Genomic DNA, 18048 nt, shown 5'->3' with positions numbered 1-18048 from the left:
GGGCTATAGCTCGCAAACCATGGTTCCATGAGAAGTCTTGCAAAATAATTTGGACTCTGGAAAGTTTCCTCCAAAATAATAGAGCTTCGGTGCCTGGACCCAAATTTCCACCTAACGTTTCTGCCAAGGGGACGTTAAACAGAGAACCACAGGCCCAAAATGGTGTCACTTAGGTTAAGACCCCGAGTCAGTAAACCAAAACTTAATATCTAACCTAACTGCAGTTCAGCCCCCCCAAGAGGTGTCACCTCCAGCATTTTCTGGTCAGCACTAGGAAATTTACTGATGGACTCCCTCCATTCCCCTTAAAAGGGTGACCTTGCCTAAAACAATGGATTCTTTGCTGATATCTTACTTTTTTCCACTCCCTCTCTACCTGTTTTTTTAAATAACATTTTTAAAAATATTTATTTATTTATTTTAGTGGGGGAGGGTGTGTGCAAGTTGGGAGAGGAGCAGAGGGAGAGAATCTTCAAGCAGACTCCCTGCTGGGCGGGGATCCCCGGCACAGGGCTCAATCCCAGGACCCTGAGATCATGACCTGAGGCAAAACCAAGAGTCAGACACTTAACCGACGGATGGCAGCCTTCCCCTTTGCCTTAAATCACCCATTCTCTAGTAGGAGTTCTTCTGAGCCCGGGAGTAGAGAGGACTGTCCTCGGTGTGGAGGGGTGCTGACAAGGCAGAGGCACCTTCCAAAGCCCCCGCTGCCTCAAATTCCCTGAAGTCTTGCCCTGTGGGCTCCACACAGGAGGTTTTTAAAGGTGGAGAAGGGGGACACCTGGGTGGCTCAGTCCGTTAAGTGACTGACTCTCCATTTCAGCTCAGGCCATGATCTCAGGGTCCTGGGATTGAATCCTGCGCCGGGCTCCCCACTCAGCGGGGAGCCTGCTTCAAGATTCCCTCTCCCTCTGCCCACCCCTCCCCAGCCAAAAAAATAAATAAATCTTTAAAAAACAAAAAACCCTTTCCTTCTCTGTAAGCCCCCTCTACTTGCTAGATGGGAAGATGCCCAATTCATGAACCGATTAATAAAGCCAATTTGACCTTTAAAATTCACTTGGTCAAATTTTTTATATTTAACAGGGGTAAAGGTAGTTTCACGCTCGTCTTGAGCTCCAGACTGTGACTCCCCAGCGACCCCGAACTTTGGCAGTGCTGAAGAGGCAGAGGCTGACCTCATCCCGTGAAAAAACGTCAGACCAGGCAGCAACTTGACCTTGACCCTCTCCCAGTTTTGTTTGATGCTCTATATTGTACGGTGCAGAATTAAGAGACAGGAAGCATGTCAGGATGAATGCAATGAATACCCACATACCCACCTCCTAGCTTCTGCGGTGGAGCTCGGGTGTGCGGCGAGCCCTCCGCAGTTTCCTGCCCCAGACCCCACCAGGGTCAGCGACGCTTCTGAACGTCGTGGTGAGCGTGAGGCGGCGTGCCTTGATATCATTACGGAGAAGTGGTCTTTGCAGGCCTTTCGATTTTATTGTTTTTTGAATGTGAGTCTTTCTGACTTTACTGAGCCTTTCAGTAGCATGATGTTATTCTAAATCTAGTAGAACGGGGCACCTGGCTGGCTCAGTGAAAAGAGTATGCGACTCTGGATCTTCATAATAGCTGCGAGGTGGGGAAAAGGACACGGCAGCCTTGCAGCCGCCCTCAGGGAAATCTTAAAAGGGCAAGCCCAGGACTTCTCCTAGGGATGGCCGCGAGTTCTCCAGGAGTTCCATCTGGCAGCTCATGATGGCTCAGTGACTGCTTACATGGGATGCCGGTGTCTCCTGAGATCCAAACAAGGTGACAAGAACAAAAAGTATCGGGCTGCATTGTGAGGCCCCTGGTGACATCATTGATTCAGGCACTGAGCAAAAATCCTTAAATGAGAGGCACCTGGCAGGCTCAGTCGGTAGAGCTTGCACCTCTCAATCTCAGGGTTGTGAGTTCCAGCCCCACGTTGGCTGTAGAGATGACTTAAAAATAAAATCTTTTAAAAAAAATCCTTAGGGGAGTCTGGGTGGCTCAGTCGGTTAAGCGTCTGACTCGTGATCTCAGCTCAGGTCTTNCTCCAGGAGTTCCATCTGGCAGCTCATGATGGCTCAGTGACTGCTTACATGGGATGCCGGTGTCTCCTGAGATCCAAACAAGGTGACAAGAACAAAAAGTATCGGGCTGCATTGTGAGGCCCCTGGTGACATCATTGATTCAGGCACTGAGCAAAAATCCTTAAATGAGAGGCACCTGGCAGGCTCAGTCGGTAGAGCTTGCACCTCTCAATCTCAGGGTTGTGAGTTCCAGCCCCACGTTGGCTGTAGAGATGACTTAAAAATAAAATCTTTTAAAAAAAATCCTTAGGGGAGTCTGGGTGGCTCAGTCGGTTAAGCGTCTGACTCGTGATCTCAGCTCAGGTCTTCCTCTCGGGGTTGTGGGTTCAAGCCCAAGTTAAGCTCCATGCGTGGAGCCTACTTAATAAGAAAAAAAAAAATTCTGGGCCTCCTGGGTGGCTCAGTCGTTAAAACATCTGCCTTCGGCTCAGGTCATGATCCTAGGGTTCTGGGATCGAGCCCCACCTGCATCAGGCTCCTCTCTCAGCGGCGAGCCTTCTTCTCCCTCTCCCACTCCCCCTGCTTGTGTTCCCTCTCTCACTATGTCTCTGCCAAATAAATAAATAAAATCTTTTTAAAAAATTTAAAAATAAAAAAATCCTTAGCTGAAAGGCAGAAAGGAAACCTAATGGGGTGGGTGGGCAGCCTGAGACAGCCAGTCTCCCACCGGGATGCAGCAGTGTGCCTCAGACCCGCTTGGAAGGGGCTTGCTGAGACCGCTGGAGTAGTGGTTCCCGGATGTGGCCACTTATTGGCAACTCCTGGGGAGACACACAAACTGTGGTTGCCTGGGACCCAGCCCAGGACAGTGACTTCCCTGGCCGAGATAGGTGGGCCCAGCGTGCATCCTGAGTTGAGAGCTGATTTGCAAGAGCTACGGGGCAAAGGAACGGTTGAATGGCACAAACCAGCTCACAGATCCCTATGTGGGGTCCAGCTCAAGGCGGCTAAACCCATTTCTACGACAGGTCAAAGGTATAGGGAAGGGGAGACTTCTCCAGACGAAGAGGGAGTTAAAACAACCAACTACAACATGTGGACCTTGTTTGGTTCTAGATTCAAACAGATCCAAATTTAAGAAGACCTGTTGAGACTATCTGAAAAATATGATCACTGACTGGCTTTAGATGATTCCGGAGAATTACTGTGGATTTTGTTCAGTGTGACAATCATGTTGTCACTGCATAAAAATGCACATGTCATTGTAGGGGTGAGTTGATGTGATGTCTGGGATTTGCTTTAAAATACTCTAGCAGGGGCGCCTGGGTGGCACAGTGGTTAAGCGTCTGCCTTCGGCTCAGGGCGTGATCCCGGCGTTATGGGATCGAGCCCCACATCAGGCTCCTCTGCTANTGAGCCTGCTTCTTCCTCTCCCACTCCCCCTGCTTGTGTTCCCTCTCTCGCTGGCTGTCTCTGTCTCTGTCAAATAAATAAATAAAATCTTTAAAAAAAAATAAAAAAAATAAAATACTCTAGCAAACAGGACACCTGGGTGGCTCAGTCGGGTAAGCATCAGGTCATGGTCTCAGGATCCTGGGATCGAGCCCCACATCGGGCTCCCTGCTGAGTGGGGAGTCTGCTTGTCCCTCTGCCCCCCCACTCATGTTCTCTCTCTATCTAAAATAAATAAATAAAATCTTTTTAAAAAGAACATGGCAAAGTCTAACTGTTGAGTTGGGTGATGAGTATGCATGGAGGTTCAAACGTACTTGTGTATCTGGAATTTTTCAGACAAAAGAGTTTTAGAGCCTTGTTAGCTGTTCCCGAACCTTAATGTCCTATTGGTGCTGCCTCTCTGGGTGTCTCCCAAATAGGGGCCTCTCATGCGACCAGATTTGGGGGAGGGTGACTGGCTGAGGGTTTTTAAGATGTCAGATGCTTGTTCGCGCCCTTCCACCTGTGGCCGTGAGCATCACTGTGAGAGAGCTTGTGACGTCAGGGTAGAGCACGTCTGGAAAAGTCCACCATGCACACTCAGGTGATGACAGCTGAGCTTGTTGCAAGGTCTGGACTAGGTGAAGCCCCTGGAGCACAGAATTTAAGGAGGCACCTCCCTCTGGGGGCAGACCCTGCACTTGCTGGACCCAGAGAGGGAGTTCCTCCTTAAAGCCTAGGCGGTAGACACCTCGCTTGCCGTACCCTAATCCAGGTCCTACTGCGTTGGATGCTTCAGTACACTTCCCAGAAAACTAGGGACCTGGACAGGCTCCCACGGCAAACCAGGTGACCCTGCCCATCCTCCGCCCTGCGCGAAGACTGGGGGCAGAGGACCAGGCCCCCTGCTAACAAGGTAGGTGCAGGTACGGGAGATGGATATGGTCCCTCCCTGCAGCCCTGACTTCAGCCACGATCTTCCTACCATGTCTGAAGAGCAGTGTGTGCTCTAAAGAAGGGATGTGTGCGGACCACACTATCTCCACCACTGCTTCTCAGAACAAAAGCCAGTGGTGGCTGGCCATTCCCAGTGGAGTGACACCTGAAGCCGGCTTCTGAGCCAAATCTCTGGTGCCCTCTGCTGGTCAGTCTGATTACAACAGCTTGCTCAGAGGACTCAGAGCCAACCCCTGGAAGGCTGGGAAAGCTGCAATAATTAAAGCTCATGGGGCTCCTGGGTGGCACAGCGGTTAAGCGTCTGCCTTCGGCTCAGGGCCTAGACTCTTCCGCAGACCCTGAAGACAGAAAGGTTGACCCGTAGCTTGGGCTAGGGAAAAGAACCCCAAGTTAAGTGTTAAAGTGAATTTCGTGCCGAACACGCGGGATGAGCGTCCTTCTGTGTCCTAGCTGTGTGATACTGTGCCTGTTAATCAACATCTCGGCATCCCCGCTCCTCATCTGTAAGAGAGAACAACAATCCCGTGCCCTTAAGGACTTTTATGCGAGGAAAGATAAGGTGGTCAAGGCTTCACACTCCATAGACGCTCAAGAAAAGTAGGTGCCGTATTTAGGGTTCGTAATGGAAGGCATCTTAAGGAAAGCATATCTGGTCCTTGCGCAAGATTCGTTGGACTATTTTTGGGTTTAATTACAGAGAAGGGAATGTAAGTTATCAAGATCTCAGCTCTAAAGGCGGCGTGACTGAGGGGCTGAACGCGGATCGCGTTTGAAGAGGCCGCGGCGGGTTGGGTTTCTGCGGCAGCCACGTGCTGGCCGCGTGACCGTGGTTGGATTTCGCCATCTCAGTTTCTTCATCTGTGAAATGGGGGTGATAAGACTCCTGACCTCTCAGGGCACTGGCACTGATCGTGATCCCGGCGTTATGGGATCGAGCCCCACATCAGGCTCCTCTGCTATGAGCCTGCTTCTTCCTCTCCCACTCCCCCTGCTTGTGTTCCCTCTCTCGCTGGCTGTCTCTATCTCTGTAAAATAAATAAATAAAATCTTTAAAAAAATAATTAAAGCTCATTACGAATAAATTGTAATAAAAAGGGAGACCTGGAAAATGTTCACACTGTATTCAAGTGCCTTTTGGCTCTGAGAGACAAGGGCCAGTCTCTGTCAGTCCTCCGTTTACTGAACACTCCCCATGGGCGGCCCTGGGCCGGCTCCATCCCTGCAGGCTGGACTCTGGGCAAGGCTGGGGAGCAGCAGCCCCTCCGGGTAAGGTGGAGGGCTGGGGCATGGACTCAGAGCCATGATCTTACCCATGCAGACACACCATGGGATGCAAATGCGTGCTGGGTACCAAGTGCTTTCTTGCAGTTTTTGATTTTCCTAAGAACCCTGGACAGAATTGTTCCCACGTACTGATAAGGAACTTGAGGTCTGAAGTCACTCTACCCGTCCTAGGTCAGTCACAAGTAAGTGTGAAAGGTGAGATTCAAACCCTACTTTTTTTTTTTTAAGATTTTATATATTAATTTGAGAGAGAGCAAGAGTGATCAGAGAGGGAGAAGCAGAAGCCGACTCCCCGCTTAGCGTGGAGCCAGACGCCGGGTTCATCCCAGGATCCTGAGATCACGACCTGAACCGAAGGCAGACGCTTGACCTACTGAGCCACCGAGGCGCCCCCAAGCCCTACTTTTTAAAAAAATATACAATATTATTAACTGTAGTCACCATGCTGTGTATTACATCTCCATGACTTACTCATTTCATAACTCAAAGTTTGTACCTTTTGACCCCTTCGCCCATTTTGCCCACCCCGCCCCATCCTCTGGCAATCACCAATCTCCTCTGTATCTGCGAGCTCATGTTTTGTTTTTTTCTTTGTTGTCCTGGCTTTTTTTTGATTCCACATATAAATGAGATCATTGGGCGTTTGTCCTTGTTTCACTTACTTCACTGAGCATAATGCCCTCAAGGACGATCCATGTTGTCACAAATGGCAGGATTTCCTTCTCTTTTATGGCTCAGTAATAAAATTTGTCGTGTATATATATATACCACATTTTCTTTATCCATTCATCCACTGATGTTTCCATATCTCGGCTCTTGTAAATAATGCTGCAGTGAACATGGGGGTGCATATATCTTTTCGAGTTAGTGTTTTTGTTCAGATAAATATCTAGGAGCAGAATTCCTGGATCATACAGTTCTCTCTCTTTTTTTTTTTTAAGATTTACTTATCTCAGAGAGAGAAAGAGCGTGTGAGTGTGGGTGGGGGGCACAGAGGGAGAGGGAGACAAGCAGACTCCCTGCTGAGCAGGGAGCCTGGCTCCGGCTCCCATCCCACCACCTTGAGATCATGATCTGAGCCGAAATCAAGAGTTGGAGGCTTAACCGACTGAGCCACTCAGGCGTTCCTGGATCATATGTTAGTTCTGTTTTTATTTTTATTTACTTTTTAATTTTTTAAAAAGATTTTATTTATTTATTTATTCATTTGACAGAGAGAGAGAGACAGCCAGTGAGAGAGGGAACACAAGCAGGGGGAGTGGGAGAGGGAGAAGCAGGCTCCCAGTGGAGGAGCCTGATGTGGGGCTGGATCCCAGAACGTCGGGATCACGCCCTGAGCCGAAGGCAGATGCTTAATGACTGAGCAACCCAGGTGCCCTGTTAGTTCTATTTTTAATTTTTTGAGGAACCTCCATACTGGTTTCCACAGTGGCCGGACTAATTGACAATCCCACTAGTGTGTGAGGGTTCCCTCTTCTCCATGTCCTGGCCAATGCCTGTTATTTCTTGTCTTTTTAATACCAGCCGTTTTCACAGCTGTGAGGTGATACCTCGTTGTGGTTTTATTTGCATTTCCCTGATGAGTGATTTGAGCATCTTTTCATGTACCTGTTGGCCATCTGAATGTCTTCTTTGGAAAAATGTATATTTGCGTCCTCTGCCCATTGTTTAATCAGATTGATTTTTGCGATTGAATTGTGTGAGTTCTTCATGTTTTGGATATTAACTGCTTATCACATATATGTTTTAGAAATATTTTCTCCCATTTGGTAGGTTGCCTTTTCATTTTGCTGTGAAGGTTTTAGTTCGCTGCCATTCCACTTATTTTTGCTTTTGTTGCCTGTACTCTTGGTGCCAAATCCAAAAAATCATCACCAAGACCAACGTCAAAGAGCTTACTGCTTGTTTTCCTCTAGGGGTTTTATGGTTTCGGGTCTTATGTTCTTGAACCCATTTTCAGTTACTTGTGGTTGGTGGAAGATAGTGGCCCAGGTGCATTCTTTTGAATGCGGTTGTCCAGTTTTCCCTAACCATTTATTGAAGAGACTGTCCTCTACCCATCGTATGTTCTTGCCTTTGTTGTAAATTGACCGATCATATATGCATGGGCTTATTTCTGGGCTCTCTATTCTGTTCCATTGATCTGCGTGTCTGTTTGATACTGATACCATACTGTTTCGAATACTGTACCTTGTAATATGCTTTCTCGGGAAGCGTCATGCCTCCAGCTTTGCTCTCTCTTGAGAATTGCTTTCACTATTTAAGGGCTTCTGTGGTTCCCTACAAATTTTAGGATTTTTTTTTCCCTATTTCTGTGAAATGCCATTGGAATTTTGGTAGGGTTGTACATTGTTTGGGGTAGTATGGACATCTTAATAATACTCTTCCCATCCATGAGCACTAAATTATCTTTACATTTATGGATCTTCAATTTTTTTTTCATCAATGGCTTGTAGTTTTCAATGTACAGGACTTTCAGCTCCTTGGTTAAATTTATTACTAGGTGTGGATTTTGATGCAATTATAAACGAGATTGTTTTATTGGTTTGTTATTAGTGTTTAGAAATACAACTTTTGTGTACTTTTATATCCTTCATCTTTACTGAATTCATTTGTTCTATCAGGTTTTTTTGCTGGGGTCTTTATAGAGTTTTCTATATGTCATCTGCAAACAGTAACAGCTTTACTTCCTCCTTTCCAATTTAGATGGCTTTCCTTTTTCTTATCCAATTGTTCTGGCCCAGGTCAATCACAAAGCTAGTGTGGAAGCTGAGATTCAAACCCTAGTTTTAAGTCCCACTTCTTCCTCAGACCCTACTGCCCTTATGCAAAGAGATTTTGTCCACTTCGCTGTTTCTGGTGCTGGGTAGAGTCTGCGGGGCTTCTTTTGGGCTGACCAAATGATAGGGAGCCAGTCCTGCAATGTGTCCCTCTCCCCAGCAGGACCATACAAGTTCCTACCCACAATGGACACCTGCATCATCTCCTTTAACTCTTCCAGCATTTGCTGGGGGCCACACTGGACTGAGCACTATAGGGTGCTGGGAGATCAGCAGTGAACAGGACTCCCGGACCCATCCTTTGGGAACCTGTGGATAACCCAACACCCAGTCCCCTTGTCTGATCTAACAGCTCCAGTCCATGAGCTTTACAACAACTCAGGAGGCAAGAGGTACTGGAGAGGGAAGCAAAAATATGGTAGGACTCCTCTGGGAAAGGCTGACCTTCCAAACAAAGACAAAGCCATGCAGACGTAGGCCTACACTAAGCCCCTAAATTCCCAGGAACATTGAGTTGTCTAGTTTGTTACCAATTACTCCTCTGAGCTTCACACCTACAGGACACACCCTGGCTGAATGTCAGAAGTGGCATTTAATAACCAGCTCAAGCAGTGAGGCCATGCAGCTCTCTTTCAATACTTCTGATCACAGTGAGGAACAAGTCTCACTTGACGCCAGTGTGTCTTAAACCTTTCCCTGAGTTTGGTTAAGATCTCTTTCTTGAGGGGCGCCTGGGTGGCACAGCGGTTAAGTGTCTGCCTTCGGCTCAGGGCGTGATCCCGGCGTTATGGGATCGAGCCCCACATCAGGCTCCTCTGCTGTGAGCCTGCTTCTTCCTCTCCCACTCCCCCTGCTTGTGTTCCCTCTCTCGCTGGCTGTCTCTATCTCTGTCAAATAAATAAATAAAATCTTTAAAAAAAAAAAAAAGATCTCTTTCTTGAACAGAGACATCAGGATTTAGGTGGAGCCTTTGGCAGGTAACACAATTTAGTTATCACTTGCCTTTTGTATTACATTTCTTTTTTATATTATTTCTGTATTCAAGTTGTATTTATGGCTAATGGGAGCAGCATTTCATAATGTCTGGCAGGATGTTGTTAGGATCAAATATAGTACCGGGTTTGAGGATTAAGGCCCAGGATTGGGAGTCACAGTTTGAATCATGGCTCTGCCACGCCTTGGAAAAAATCAACTTTTGGAACATCACTTTTTCCATTGTAAAATTTAGACTCTGACTTACAGGATGCTCCTGTTCCCAAAATAAGGACATAAAAATCACCATGTGTCCAGCATACCCATAGTATGAATGGAAGGTCTAAGTACCAAAACTGAATGGCAAAACACATGAACTCAAACATCACAACAAAGATGGCTGTCTCATGGGGTTTTTTCTTTGCTTGAGTAATCTCTATAGCCAGCATGGGGCTTGAACTCACTACCCCAAGATCAATCGTCACATGCTCTTCTAAGCCAGCCAGTCAGCCCCTTGTTATGCTTTCATTAACTAGCCACAGGCCACCTAGGTAACAGAGGTAGTAATCTCATTCCTCTCTCCATTTTTAAAGGATTATCACAACCTAAGTACCAGCTTTGTACACTAACCTATTCCATCCCATAGGATTCTGGGTTTCCAGGGTTACAGAATCTGTGATTCCATGGATAATTCCAGATCGAAAGATGCTTTTCCCTTCCAAATCACTTTAATGTGACTGTCATACGTGTGTGTGTGAGGGGGGAGTTGTTTTTGCAAAAAGATTCCCTGTAAAATCTGTAGTCATACCACTGGCTATCTCCTGGTTGGTAAGGTTTATTGTAAAACATTACCATTTGGGGTAAGCTGGGTGAAGGTTACACAGAATGTCTTGTGCTATTTTTCCACTTTTCTTTGAAACTTTTTTTTTTTTTTTTTAAGATTCTGTTTGAGAGAGAAAGCACAGGAGCTGGGGGAGCAGCAGGCAGAGGGAGAGGGAGAAGCAGACCCCCCTCCCCCCACTGAGCAGGGAGCCGGCTTTGAGTCTGGATCCCAAGACCCTGGGATCATGACCTGAGCCCAAGGCTGATGCCTCACCAACTGAGCCTCCCAGGTATCCCTGAAACTGTTTATTTCAAAATAAATATGCTACTCATGAAAATGAAAGAGGATAAACTTTTCAACTCCAAATCTAAAATGGTCTTAGGAGAGCTTTGGAATCACCTGACCAATGTGATTAACCTTGGTCGAGAGAGTGTGAGGCTCAATGAAAAAGGCTTATATATGTATGAGGCTCACTACTAACTCTGGCAGTGATAAACATTACATGGTCTTGTCGTTTTGCTCTCCCCCAACTCCTAGACCAACCAAGACCCTAGACCCAGACCAAGCTAACTCTGAATTAGCTTCAGCTAACAAGGAACGAGACTAGACGGAGTGGCCAAAAAGGCTGGGAAAACCCAGGGAAAGAACACTCTGCACATAATTTATTTAAGTCACTCTGCATTTGAGGCTCGCTCTCACACCAACTGCGCCATCTCGGGCAGGCAGTCGGCCAGGGCTCGGGGCCGATTCGGACCCAGGCCTGGGTCTCATCCGGGGACCTCCGACCGCACTAGGGAGTCGGCCTGACTCAGAGCGAGTCTGTCCTTCTTCTCCTTCTGCAAGACCTGCTCCTCCCACAGCGCCTGGTCCACCTGATCATCGGTGAGCACGACAGGCTTGTACTTCTCGTCAAAGAGCCGCTCGTTGGTCTCGGAATGCAGCTGATGCGGCCCAACGATGCGCAGATGGGCTGGCAGGTGTTGGAACTCCTCGTCGTTGATGTCGCAGTCGCGCATCCGGGCGGCCAGCACCCACCAGCGGCCCACGAAGCCCACGTCCAGGATCCGGTCCGGGAAGTCAGCCCAGCGGGGCTGCAGGTAGCGGCAGCGGGCCTGGTAGAGGCTGGCCTCGGCGTCGACGGGCGCCTCGTACACGAGCGCGCAGAGACCCAGGTTCACGTGGCGGAGGCGGCCGCGCCCCCGCAGCCAGAGCAGCCGCTGCACGTAGTCCTCGGAGGCGCGGTTGCGCGTGGCCGGGGCCAGCAGCAAGAGGGTCCCCGACGCGTCGAGCAGCGCCTCCTCGAAGGCCGCCCTCGCTCGGCGCCAGCGCGCAACAGGCCGCAGCGCCGCCCAGCAGCCCCGCGTACAAGGCCGCCCGCCAGGGCCGAGCCCGCGCCGCCGCTGCCGCGTCCCCGCACGCCTCGGCGTAGTCTCGGAGCAGCACGCGGGCCCAGGAGCCTGAGGGGAGAGAAGCAGAACAAACAGGTGAGAGCAGGCCGCTGCGGCCACCCCTCCGCCGCCTCCCGCCGCTACTCACCCAACCGCGTCCACACGCCCGGCTTCTCGGTCGCTGGGCCACCAGACTCCTCACGGTTTCGGGACCAAAATCTTTTCAGAGCGGCCGTCGCCATTCTCTTCCGGCTTGGCGGTCCTTTTTCCGAAGAGAAACGCCAGGTGTGCGAAGAAAAAGGCCCGGGGACCTCCTGCGCAAGTGTCAGCAGTGCCGGAAGTGGCTTTCCATCGGAAGAGGATAGAAAACGGACCGGTGCCGGATGTTGCTGTCCTATCTGAGCGCGGTCGGCTGTGGCCGGGAGGCGGGCCGCGCAGGCGCAGAGAGCTTGGGCCACGCCGGCTGCGGGAGCCTCAGGTGAGGGGGGCGGGGTGCACCTGTGGGGAGGGGGCGGCGAGTTCACCCCTGGCTCGGTGCCCTAGCGGCCGAGCTGGGCTCGGGGCCGAGGGAGAGGCCTTGGGAGGGGCCGAGTAGGGTTGGGGCGGGCGTCATTGGCCTCTGTCCTCAGAGCGGGATGCGGTGACGCCCCTGAGCGACCATGGCAGCGGCCGACGAGCTGGCCTTCCACGGTGAGTGCGGCGGCGACCGGGCCCGAGCTCCTACTCCCTCCGCCGGCCGGAGCCTCCTACCCAGCTTCCAGCTCACCTCCAGGCTGAATCCCCGTCAGCTGTGAGCCCTAGCCCCGAACCAGGCACGATACCCATCACGGATTCGAACCCCGCTCCCCGCCTGAGCTCAGGTCTCCCGAGCAGAGCCTCTGTCCAGACCTGACCCCATCCCAGAACCAGCTTTAACTCGCAGGCCCTTAGTAGGAGTGGGGGAACACACCTTCCAGCTGCTCAGAATTGAGGAAGCTGGGCCCTTCGGTGGCCCCAGTTGGAGTCTTGGCCCCCACCTGAGTCGTGGGCGGAACCAAATTGTCTTGACTCCCAAGATATGCCTGTGTCCCATATTCCTTCTCGATAGAGTTCGAGGAAGCTTCTAATCTGCTGGCCGAGACCCCAGATGCGGCCACCACCAGTGGAAGCGATCAGCTGACCCCACAGGGGCACGTGGCCGTGGCAGTGGACTCGGGGGGTAGCTATGGAGCTGAGGAGGAGGCTGAAGAGAGTGACAGGACTGCGGTGAGTCCGGCCGGGCCCTGTCTGCCTCCAGCCCTGCCCCCACCCACTGCCCAGGCTGTAAGGGCAGCCACTGAAAGCCCATGCTGTGCAGCTCCTGCAGGAGGAGAAGCAGCAGCCCGGATTCTGGACCTTTGGCTACTATCAGAGTTTCTTTGACGTGGACACGTCCCAGGTCAGGCCCGAGAAGCTCGTGGGGATGGGGCTTGCAGTCACACAGGGCTGCAGCCACTATCAGTGAGCCCTTCGTGGACACCGGAGTGCTGGTGATGCCCAGGTGGGGGAACACGAGTTCCCACCCAGGCTGCTTGGACTAACTGTGGTGCGCCGTCAGGATTTATGGTGGGACCGGGGCGTGTGGGAACACAGACGCACGCGCTCAGGCAGGTTAGAGAAGGGCCTCCTGGAGGAGGTGAGCAGTGTGCTGAGATGGAAAAGAGAAAGAAGCCTCAGCTGGGCAGAGTGAAGGGAAGCGGGTATTACAGGCACAGGGAACAGCAGATGCAGAGGGCTGAAGGTGAGAGAAGGTGTGAACTGTCACGGGAGCTACCTGTCACTTGATCTGATTGGAGAGGGTGAGGGGAGGCGGACAGGCATGCAGAAGCCAGACCACAAATGCCTCGTATGCTGTGCTGAGGAGTTTGTATTTTATCCTGAGGCTGCTGGGAAGCCATAGATGGGTTTAGAGCAGGAGAGGAATGAGTGGAATTAGCAGACGTGGTGCAAGGAAGGTGGATCAGAGGCCCCAGGCCAGGGAGGGAATAAATCTGGGGCACAGGACAGGGGACATAGTGGAGAGAGCTGTAGGCAGGAGGATGCCAAGGACTTGACTGTCCCCCACCTCACAGTCCAGACATGTCACAGCATGACAGGCTGTTCAGGGCAGCCAAGCCAAGAGAAGGGAGAAGCAAAGACAAAGATGATTGGCCCAGGACAGTCCTTCAGAGTGGCCGCACACTGGGCTATTGAGACTGGCCAGGGGAAGGGGCTCTAGCCCATCAAGAACCCAGAGGGAACATCTGAGCCCTGGCAGGCAGAGGAGATGGGAGGTCAGCAAGGAAGGAGCCTCTAAGGGCAGGGCAGGAGCTTGGCCCTTTCCTCTGTGGGGGCTAAGGGGCCCCACCTTGTCTCCAGGTCCTGGACCGAATCCGAGGCTCACTGCTGCCCCGGCCTGGCCACAACTTTGTGCGGCACCATCTGCGGAATCAGCCAGACCTGTATGGTAAGTGGTGGTGTGCATTCAGCTTGAGAATTCACTCAGCACGTGTGGACCATGTGCGGGCCGTGGATTCCAGCCGAGAAGAAGGCAGGGGCACTCCCAGAGAGCAGGAAACACACATTCTGTCTGGGGAGACAATTGCATAAAAGGCTGCCAAGGGCAACAGGGCTCAGAAGAAAAGCAAACAGTTTAGAGGATGTGAGTTGCCATTTTGCATGGGGTAGAAAGGGAAGGAACCTGTGAGGAGAATGAGAGAATGGGCCTTATTGGTGCTGGAGATGGTGGTGAGGAGATCTAGGGGAAGAACATTCCAGAAGGCACAGGTCCAGTGGTGGGGCAGTACTGTCATTGGAGTAGTAAGCTATGTGAAGTCACAGAAGTGACAGGAGAGACTGCACCTGCCTTGTAGGCCTCAGTGAGAGGGAATCTTAGTTAAGGGCTCCGAGGCTTCCCTCTGGCCACTGTGGGGGACGGGCAGACATGAGGAGATCAGGGAGGCAGTGACTGCCACAGTCCATGTGTGGGATGGTGGGCCCCAACCCCAGGTGGACAGCAGTGGTTGGACCATGGACTAGATCTCGAAAGGTGGAGCCGACAGGACTTCCTGACACGCCAGAGGTGGGGTGGGAGGAGAGAGAGGCAAGGATGGCTCTGGGGTGTCTGTCAGGACTGCTAGAAGGATGGAACTGTTATTTGTTGACTGGAAAGGCTGGGCAGGTTTGAGGGGAGAGCACAAGGGTGGGAGCCTGGAGTTGGAGAGGACTAGATGTGCACGTGGAAATGTGGACCGTGAGCCCGTGGTTCGGGGCACAGATCGGATTTGAGATATTTGGGAGACATTGGGCTAGAGGTAACATAAAGTCCTGGTGCTGGGCAAGATCGTGCAGGGGGTGAACACAGATGGAGAGGATGGCTAAGGACTGTGCCCTGACAGGGTCCCCATTATTAAAAGGGTCAGGGGGTCACAGAGGTTGAGGAATTAACAGAACCGGAAGCATGACGTCCTAGAAAGCACATGGGGAGTGTTCCCAGGAGCGAGAGAGCAGCTACAGCAAAGGCTACTGAAAGGTCAGGAAAGCCGAGGGACTGAGAGCCAGCACTGGGTTCAGCCACCCCAGGTCATCGCTGGTGCTGCGGGGAGGGGTCAGGTGGGGGCGGAGGGAGCTCAGAGCTGAGGAGGCGGCTTGGGTCACAGCACAGTGGAGATGGAACAAGGCACCTGTCCTGGGAGCCCTGGCTTCCTCACCACGCCCTGCCCGCAGGCCCCTTCTGGATCTGTGCCACCCTGGCTTTCGTCTTGGCAGTCACTGGCAACCTGACCCTGGTGCTGGCCCAGAGGAGAGACCCCTCTATCCACTACAGCCCCCAGTTCCACAAGGGTAAGTGAAGTGGGCAAGGCCCAGCCCTTACCCGGGCTGGGAGTGCCGTGGAGCCCCAAGGGTGACGGCCTGCCTTGCCCGCGCCCCACAGTGACCGTGGCAGGCATCACCATCTACTGCTACGTTTGGTTGGTGCCGCTGGCGCTGTGGGGCTTCCTGCGGTGGCGGAAGGGTGTCCGGGAGCGCGTGGGGCCTTACACCTTCCTGGAGACCGTGTGCGTCTACGGCTACTCCCTCTTTGTCTTCATCCCCACCGTGGTAAGTGTGGCCCAGGAGGGGGGGCAACAGGTGCCATGCGGAAGGCCTGGTAGCCAGCCGCCCATGTCGCCCCCAGGTCCTGTGGCTCATCCCTGTCCCATGGCTGCAGTGGCTCCTTGGGGTGCTGGCCCTGTCCCTGTCGGGCGCTAGCCTGGTGTTCACCCTCTGGCCTGTCGTCCGAGAGGACACCAGCTTGGTGGCTGCCGTGCTGCTCTCGACTGTCGTGCTGCTCCACGCCCTCTTGGCCGTGGGCTGTAAGGTACAGGCGGTCGTGGCTGGGCCTCGGGGTGGGGGGGAGGGGGGGGTCACTGACCCCCACCACCCGTACTGACCCCAAGGGCTTCGGTTCAGTTTTACTTCTTCCAGCCGCTGCCTCTGGAGCACCTGGCACCTCCGCTCCAGGCCACGTCTCTGCCCCCAGACGTCCTGCTGCCACTCACGCCAGGGGCCAAGACAACCTAGGAAGGCCCGAGCCTGCAGGTAAGGGGCCGTTGCCCTCTGTGACTGAGGGCTTCTCCCGCCGTGCCTACCCGAGGCAGGAGTCACAGGGCTGCTCCCAGGAGTCTCTCTCTTTCAGGCCCAACGTGAGGGGACACCTCTGTCTGCCCTGCCCCTCAGACGATGACTGAAGGCTCCCTTGACACCTCAAGATCACTCTGCTACTTTCCAGACTTTTCTTACAAAGCAAACACTTTTATTTTCTATGCAAAGGTGATTCCGAGAATTTATATAAAGGTGGGAAAGGGGCAGCTGAGCAGGGAGCTTCCAGGGTGCCTGTCGCCCCTGGGCCCCCTGCCAGGCCTTCTGCTTTCCCTGATGGGACGGTTGGGAGAGCAGAGGGGGCACCCCAGCCTCAACTGTGCCTGCCCTTCCTGGGTGTCCAGGGAGCAGGTCCCGGGGCCTAGCCTGAGCTCCACCACGTCCGTGTTCAGAGGTGTTAGAAACGGGGGGGCAGACGTAGAAGAAACTTGCCTGTGCTGAAACATACATTTCCTTGTTTATTTGTTTTGTTTTGGGGGGAGGGGGTGGAGGTCCCTGCAAGGCCCCTTCCCAGGCTGGGGAGGGACCAAAATGCCATCATAGTAATAGGGACTGGAGCGTCTACAAATATTGAGGGAAATACACAGGCCTAACGTGAGCTACAAGGAAAAAGGACGCCTTCCACAATCGATCCTTGAGGTTTCTCATGTCTGCCCCTAGCGGCTGACAGTGACCCTCCCCTCCAGGCCCCCCGGGGCCCATGGGGCCACCTGTTCTAACTCTTGGCAGGGGTGGGGGAGGGGACCTGCAGGGCCTCAGGGACAGGACAGCAGCAAGAGGCAGGGGCCGAGGACGGAGGGCCTTCCCAACAGCCGGGGTGGGTTGTACATTCAAGTGTGAGGTGAACCCTTTGGTGGGAGGGGGCCTCGGGTCTCCAGAGGCCTGGCCCCACCCCTGTCCTGAAGACTCGGCAGGGCTGCCCCTCACCACTGAGCCTCTGAGTTGGGGAGAGGGGCTGCTGGCTCGGCCCGGCCGGCCTGGTTTCTCAGAGGGTCTGTGGATTGACACTGGTTCTTCTCGTAAAAAAATAAAATTAAAAAAAGCAGCATGTCACGCCCATTGTGACCAAGGCCTGGTAGTTGAAGGGGAGGTCCCGCCCAGTCAGGACTGCCTTCCCACTGGAGCCAGGCAAAGGGGGCAGGCGCCAAGGGACCGGGTGGGGTGGCAGCTGCTCCCCCCGCCACCTCCCCCGCCAGGCCTGCAGCTGTCAGGCCCGGACACGCCTGTTACAGAAGATGTCAAACCCAGGTCAGGGTAGAGGGCAGGAGGGGGAAACAGGGCTCCCACGACATGATCTTGTGTAAAATACGGCAGCGACACACGCTCAGGGCCAAGATGTGGGTGGGCGGTGGAGTGGGGGCGGCGGCGGCAATGTTGTGTAAAAAAAGTGTCCAAGTTCCCATAGCAAAGAGGGCTGTGACCGGGTGTTTGGGCTTCTCCGGTACAGGGGTGAAAGCCGCCCAGGCGGGGGGGTGGGGGGGTGGGCAGGGTCTTCATTTGGTTTCCTGGTGCTGTCAGTCTCTCCCTCGCCGGAGGGGCCTAGCTCCCGTAGTGCACGGTGTTGGTCGGGATGGACATGGGGGAGGCCATGGAGATGGCGGGGCCGCCCATGGTGAATTGGCTGTTGACTGCGTAGTGGGCGCTGGAGCCGCCGCCGCTGCTGCCCTGGGCGCCGGAGGACCCTGTGGGGAGGGGCACGGGCACTGAGGGGGCCAGCTCTGCCCCCTCGC

At 53.0% G+C, this 18048-nt stretch overlaps 3 protein-coding genes across 10 annotated transcripts in view; 1 reads left to right on the top strand and 2 right to left on the bottom strand.

Moving 5' to 3' along the window:
- Positions 1 to 10937: 10937 nt before the first annotated feature.
- Positions 10938 to 11963, bottom strand: TIMM29 (translocase of inner mitochondrial membrane 29). The gene is given in 3 exon segments (XM_002921359.4): positions 10938 to 11599; positions 11601 to 11749; positions 11829 to 11963. Coding segments are annotated over 3 exon segments (783 nt in total). The 5' UTR covers positions 11923 to 11963; the 3' UTR covers positions 10938 to 11059.
- Positions 11964 to 12021: 58 nt separating this feature from the next.
- Positions 12022 to 17371, top strand: YIPF2 (Yip1 domain family member 2). 6 transcript variants are annotated; one of them, XM_034657795.1, is made up of 10 exons: positions 12022 to 12158; positions 12310 to 12370; positions 12768 to 12925; positions 13017 to 13097; positions 14057 to 14144; positions 15446 to 15520; positions 15612 to 15778; positions 15855 to 16037; positions 16130 to 16258; positions 16339 to 17371. In XM_034657795.1, the coding sequence occupies exons 2-9, from the start codon at positions 12340 to 12342 to the stop codon at positions 16238 to 16240; spliced, it is 894 nt and encodes a 297-aa protein (XP_034513686.1). In that variant the 5' UTR covers positions 12022 to 12158; positions 12310 to 12339; the 3' UTR covers positions 16241 to 16258; positions 16339 to 17371. The 6 variants fall into 6 exon arrangements, with proteins under 6 accessions (XP_034513686.1, XP_034513685.1, XP_011225936.1 ...); XM_034657794.1 differs by having other exon boundaries at positions 15404 to 15520; positions 15888 to 16037; XM_011227634.3 differs by having other exon boundaries at positions 15404 to 15520; positions 16356 to 17371.
- Positions 16456 to 18048, bottom strand: part of CARM1 (coactivator associated arginine methyltransferase 1) — a 40022-nt gene continuing 38429 nt past the window's right edge. For all 3 annotated transcript variants that reach the window (XM_034657793.1, XM_011227635.3, XM_034657792.1), the window contains one exon: positions 16456 to 18000. In XM_034657793.1, the coding sequence (XP_034513684.1) occupies positions 17858 to 18000 (143 nt within the window). In that variant the 3' untranslated portion in view covers positions 16456 to 17857. The remainder of the gene's footprint in view (positions 18001 to 18048) is intronic.

Source organism: Ailuropoda melanoleuca, chromosome 4 (genome assembly GCF_002007445.2).
Source record: "Ailuropoda melanoleuca isolate Jingjing chromosome 4, ASM200744v2, whole genome shotgun sequence".
Classification (NCBI taxonomy): Eukaryota; Metazoa; Chordata; class Mammalia; order Carnivora; family Ursidae; genus Ailuropoda; species Ailuropoda melanoleuca.
Note: the sequence above shows the minus strand (reverse complement) of the source record. Positions and strands in the feature narration are given on the sequence as shown.

Bases quoted from the DNA above. Each gene is read 5' to 3' on its own strand.
- YIPF2 (XM_011227634.3), top strand. From the start codon at position 12,340: ATGGCAGCGGCCGACGAGCTGGCCTTCCACG. The intron at 14,145-15,403 runs GTAAGTGGTGGT...CCCTGCCCGCAG, and splicing joins GAATCAGCCAGACCTGTATG to GCCCCTTCTGGATCTGTGCC. The intron at 15,521-15,611 runs GTAAGTGAAGTG...CGCGCCCCACAG, and splicing joins CAGCCCCCAGTTCCACAAGG to TGACCGTGGCAGGCATCACC.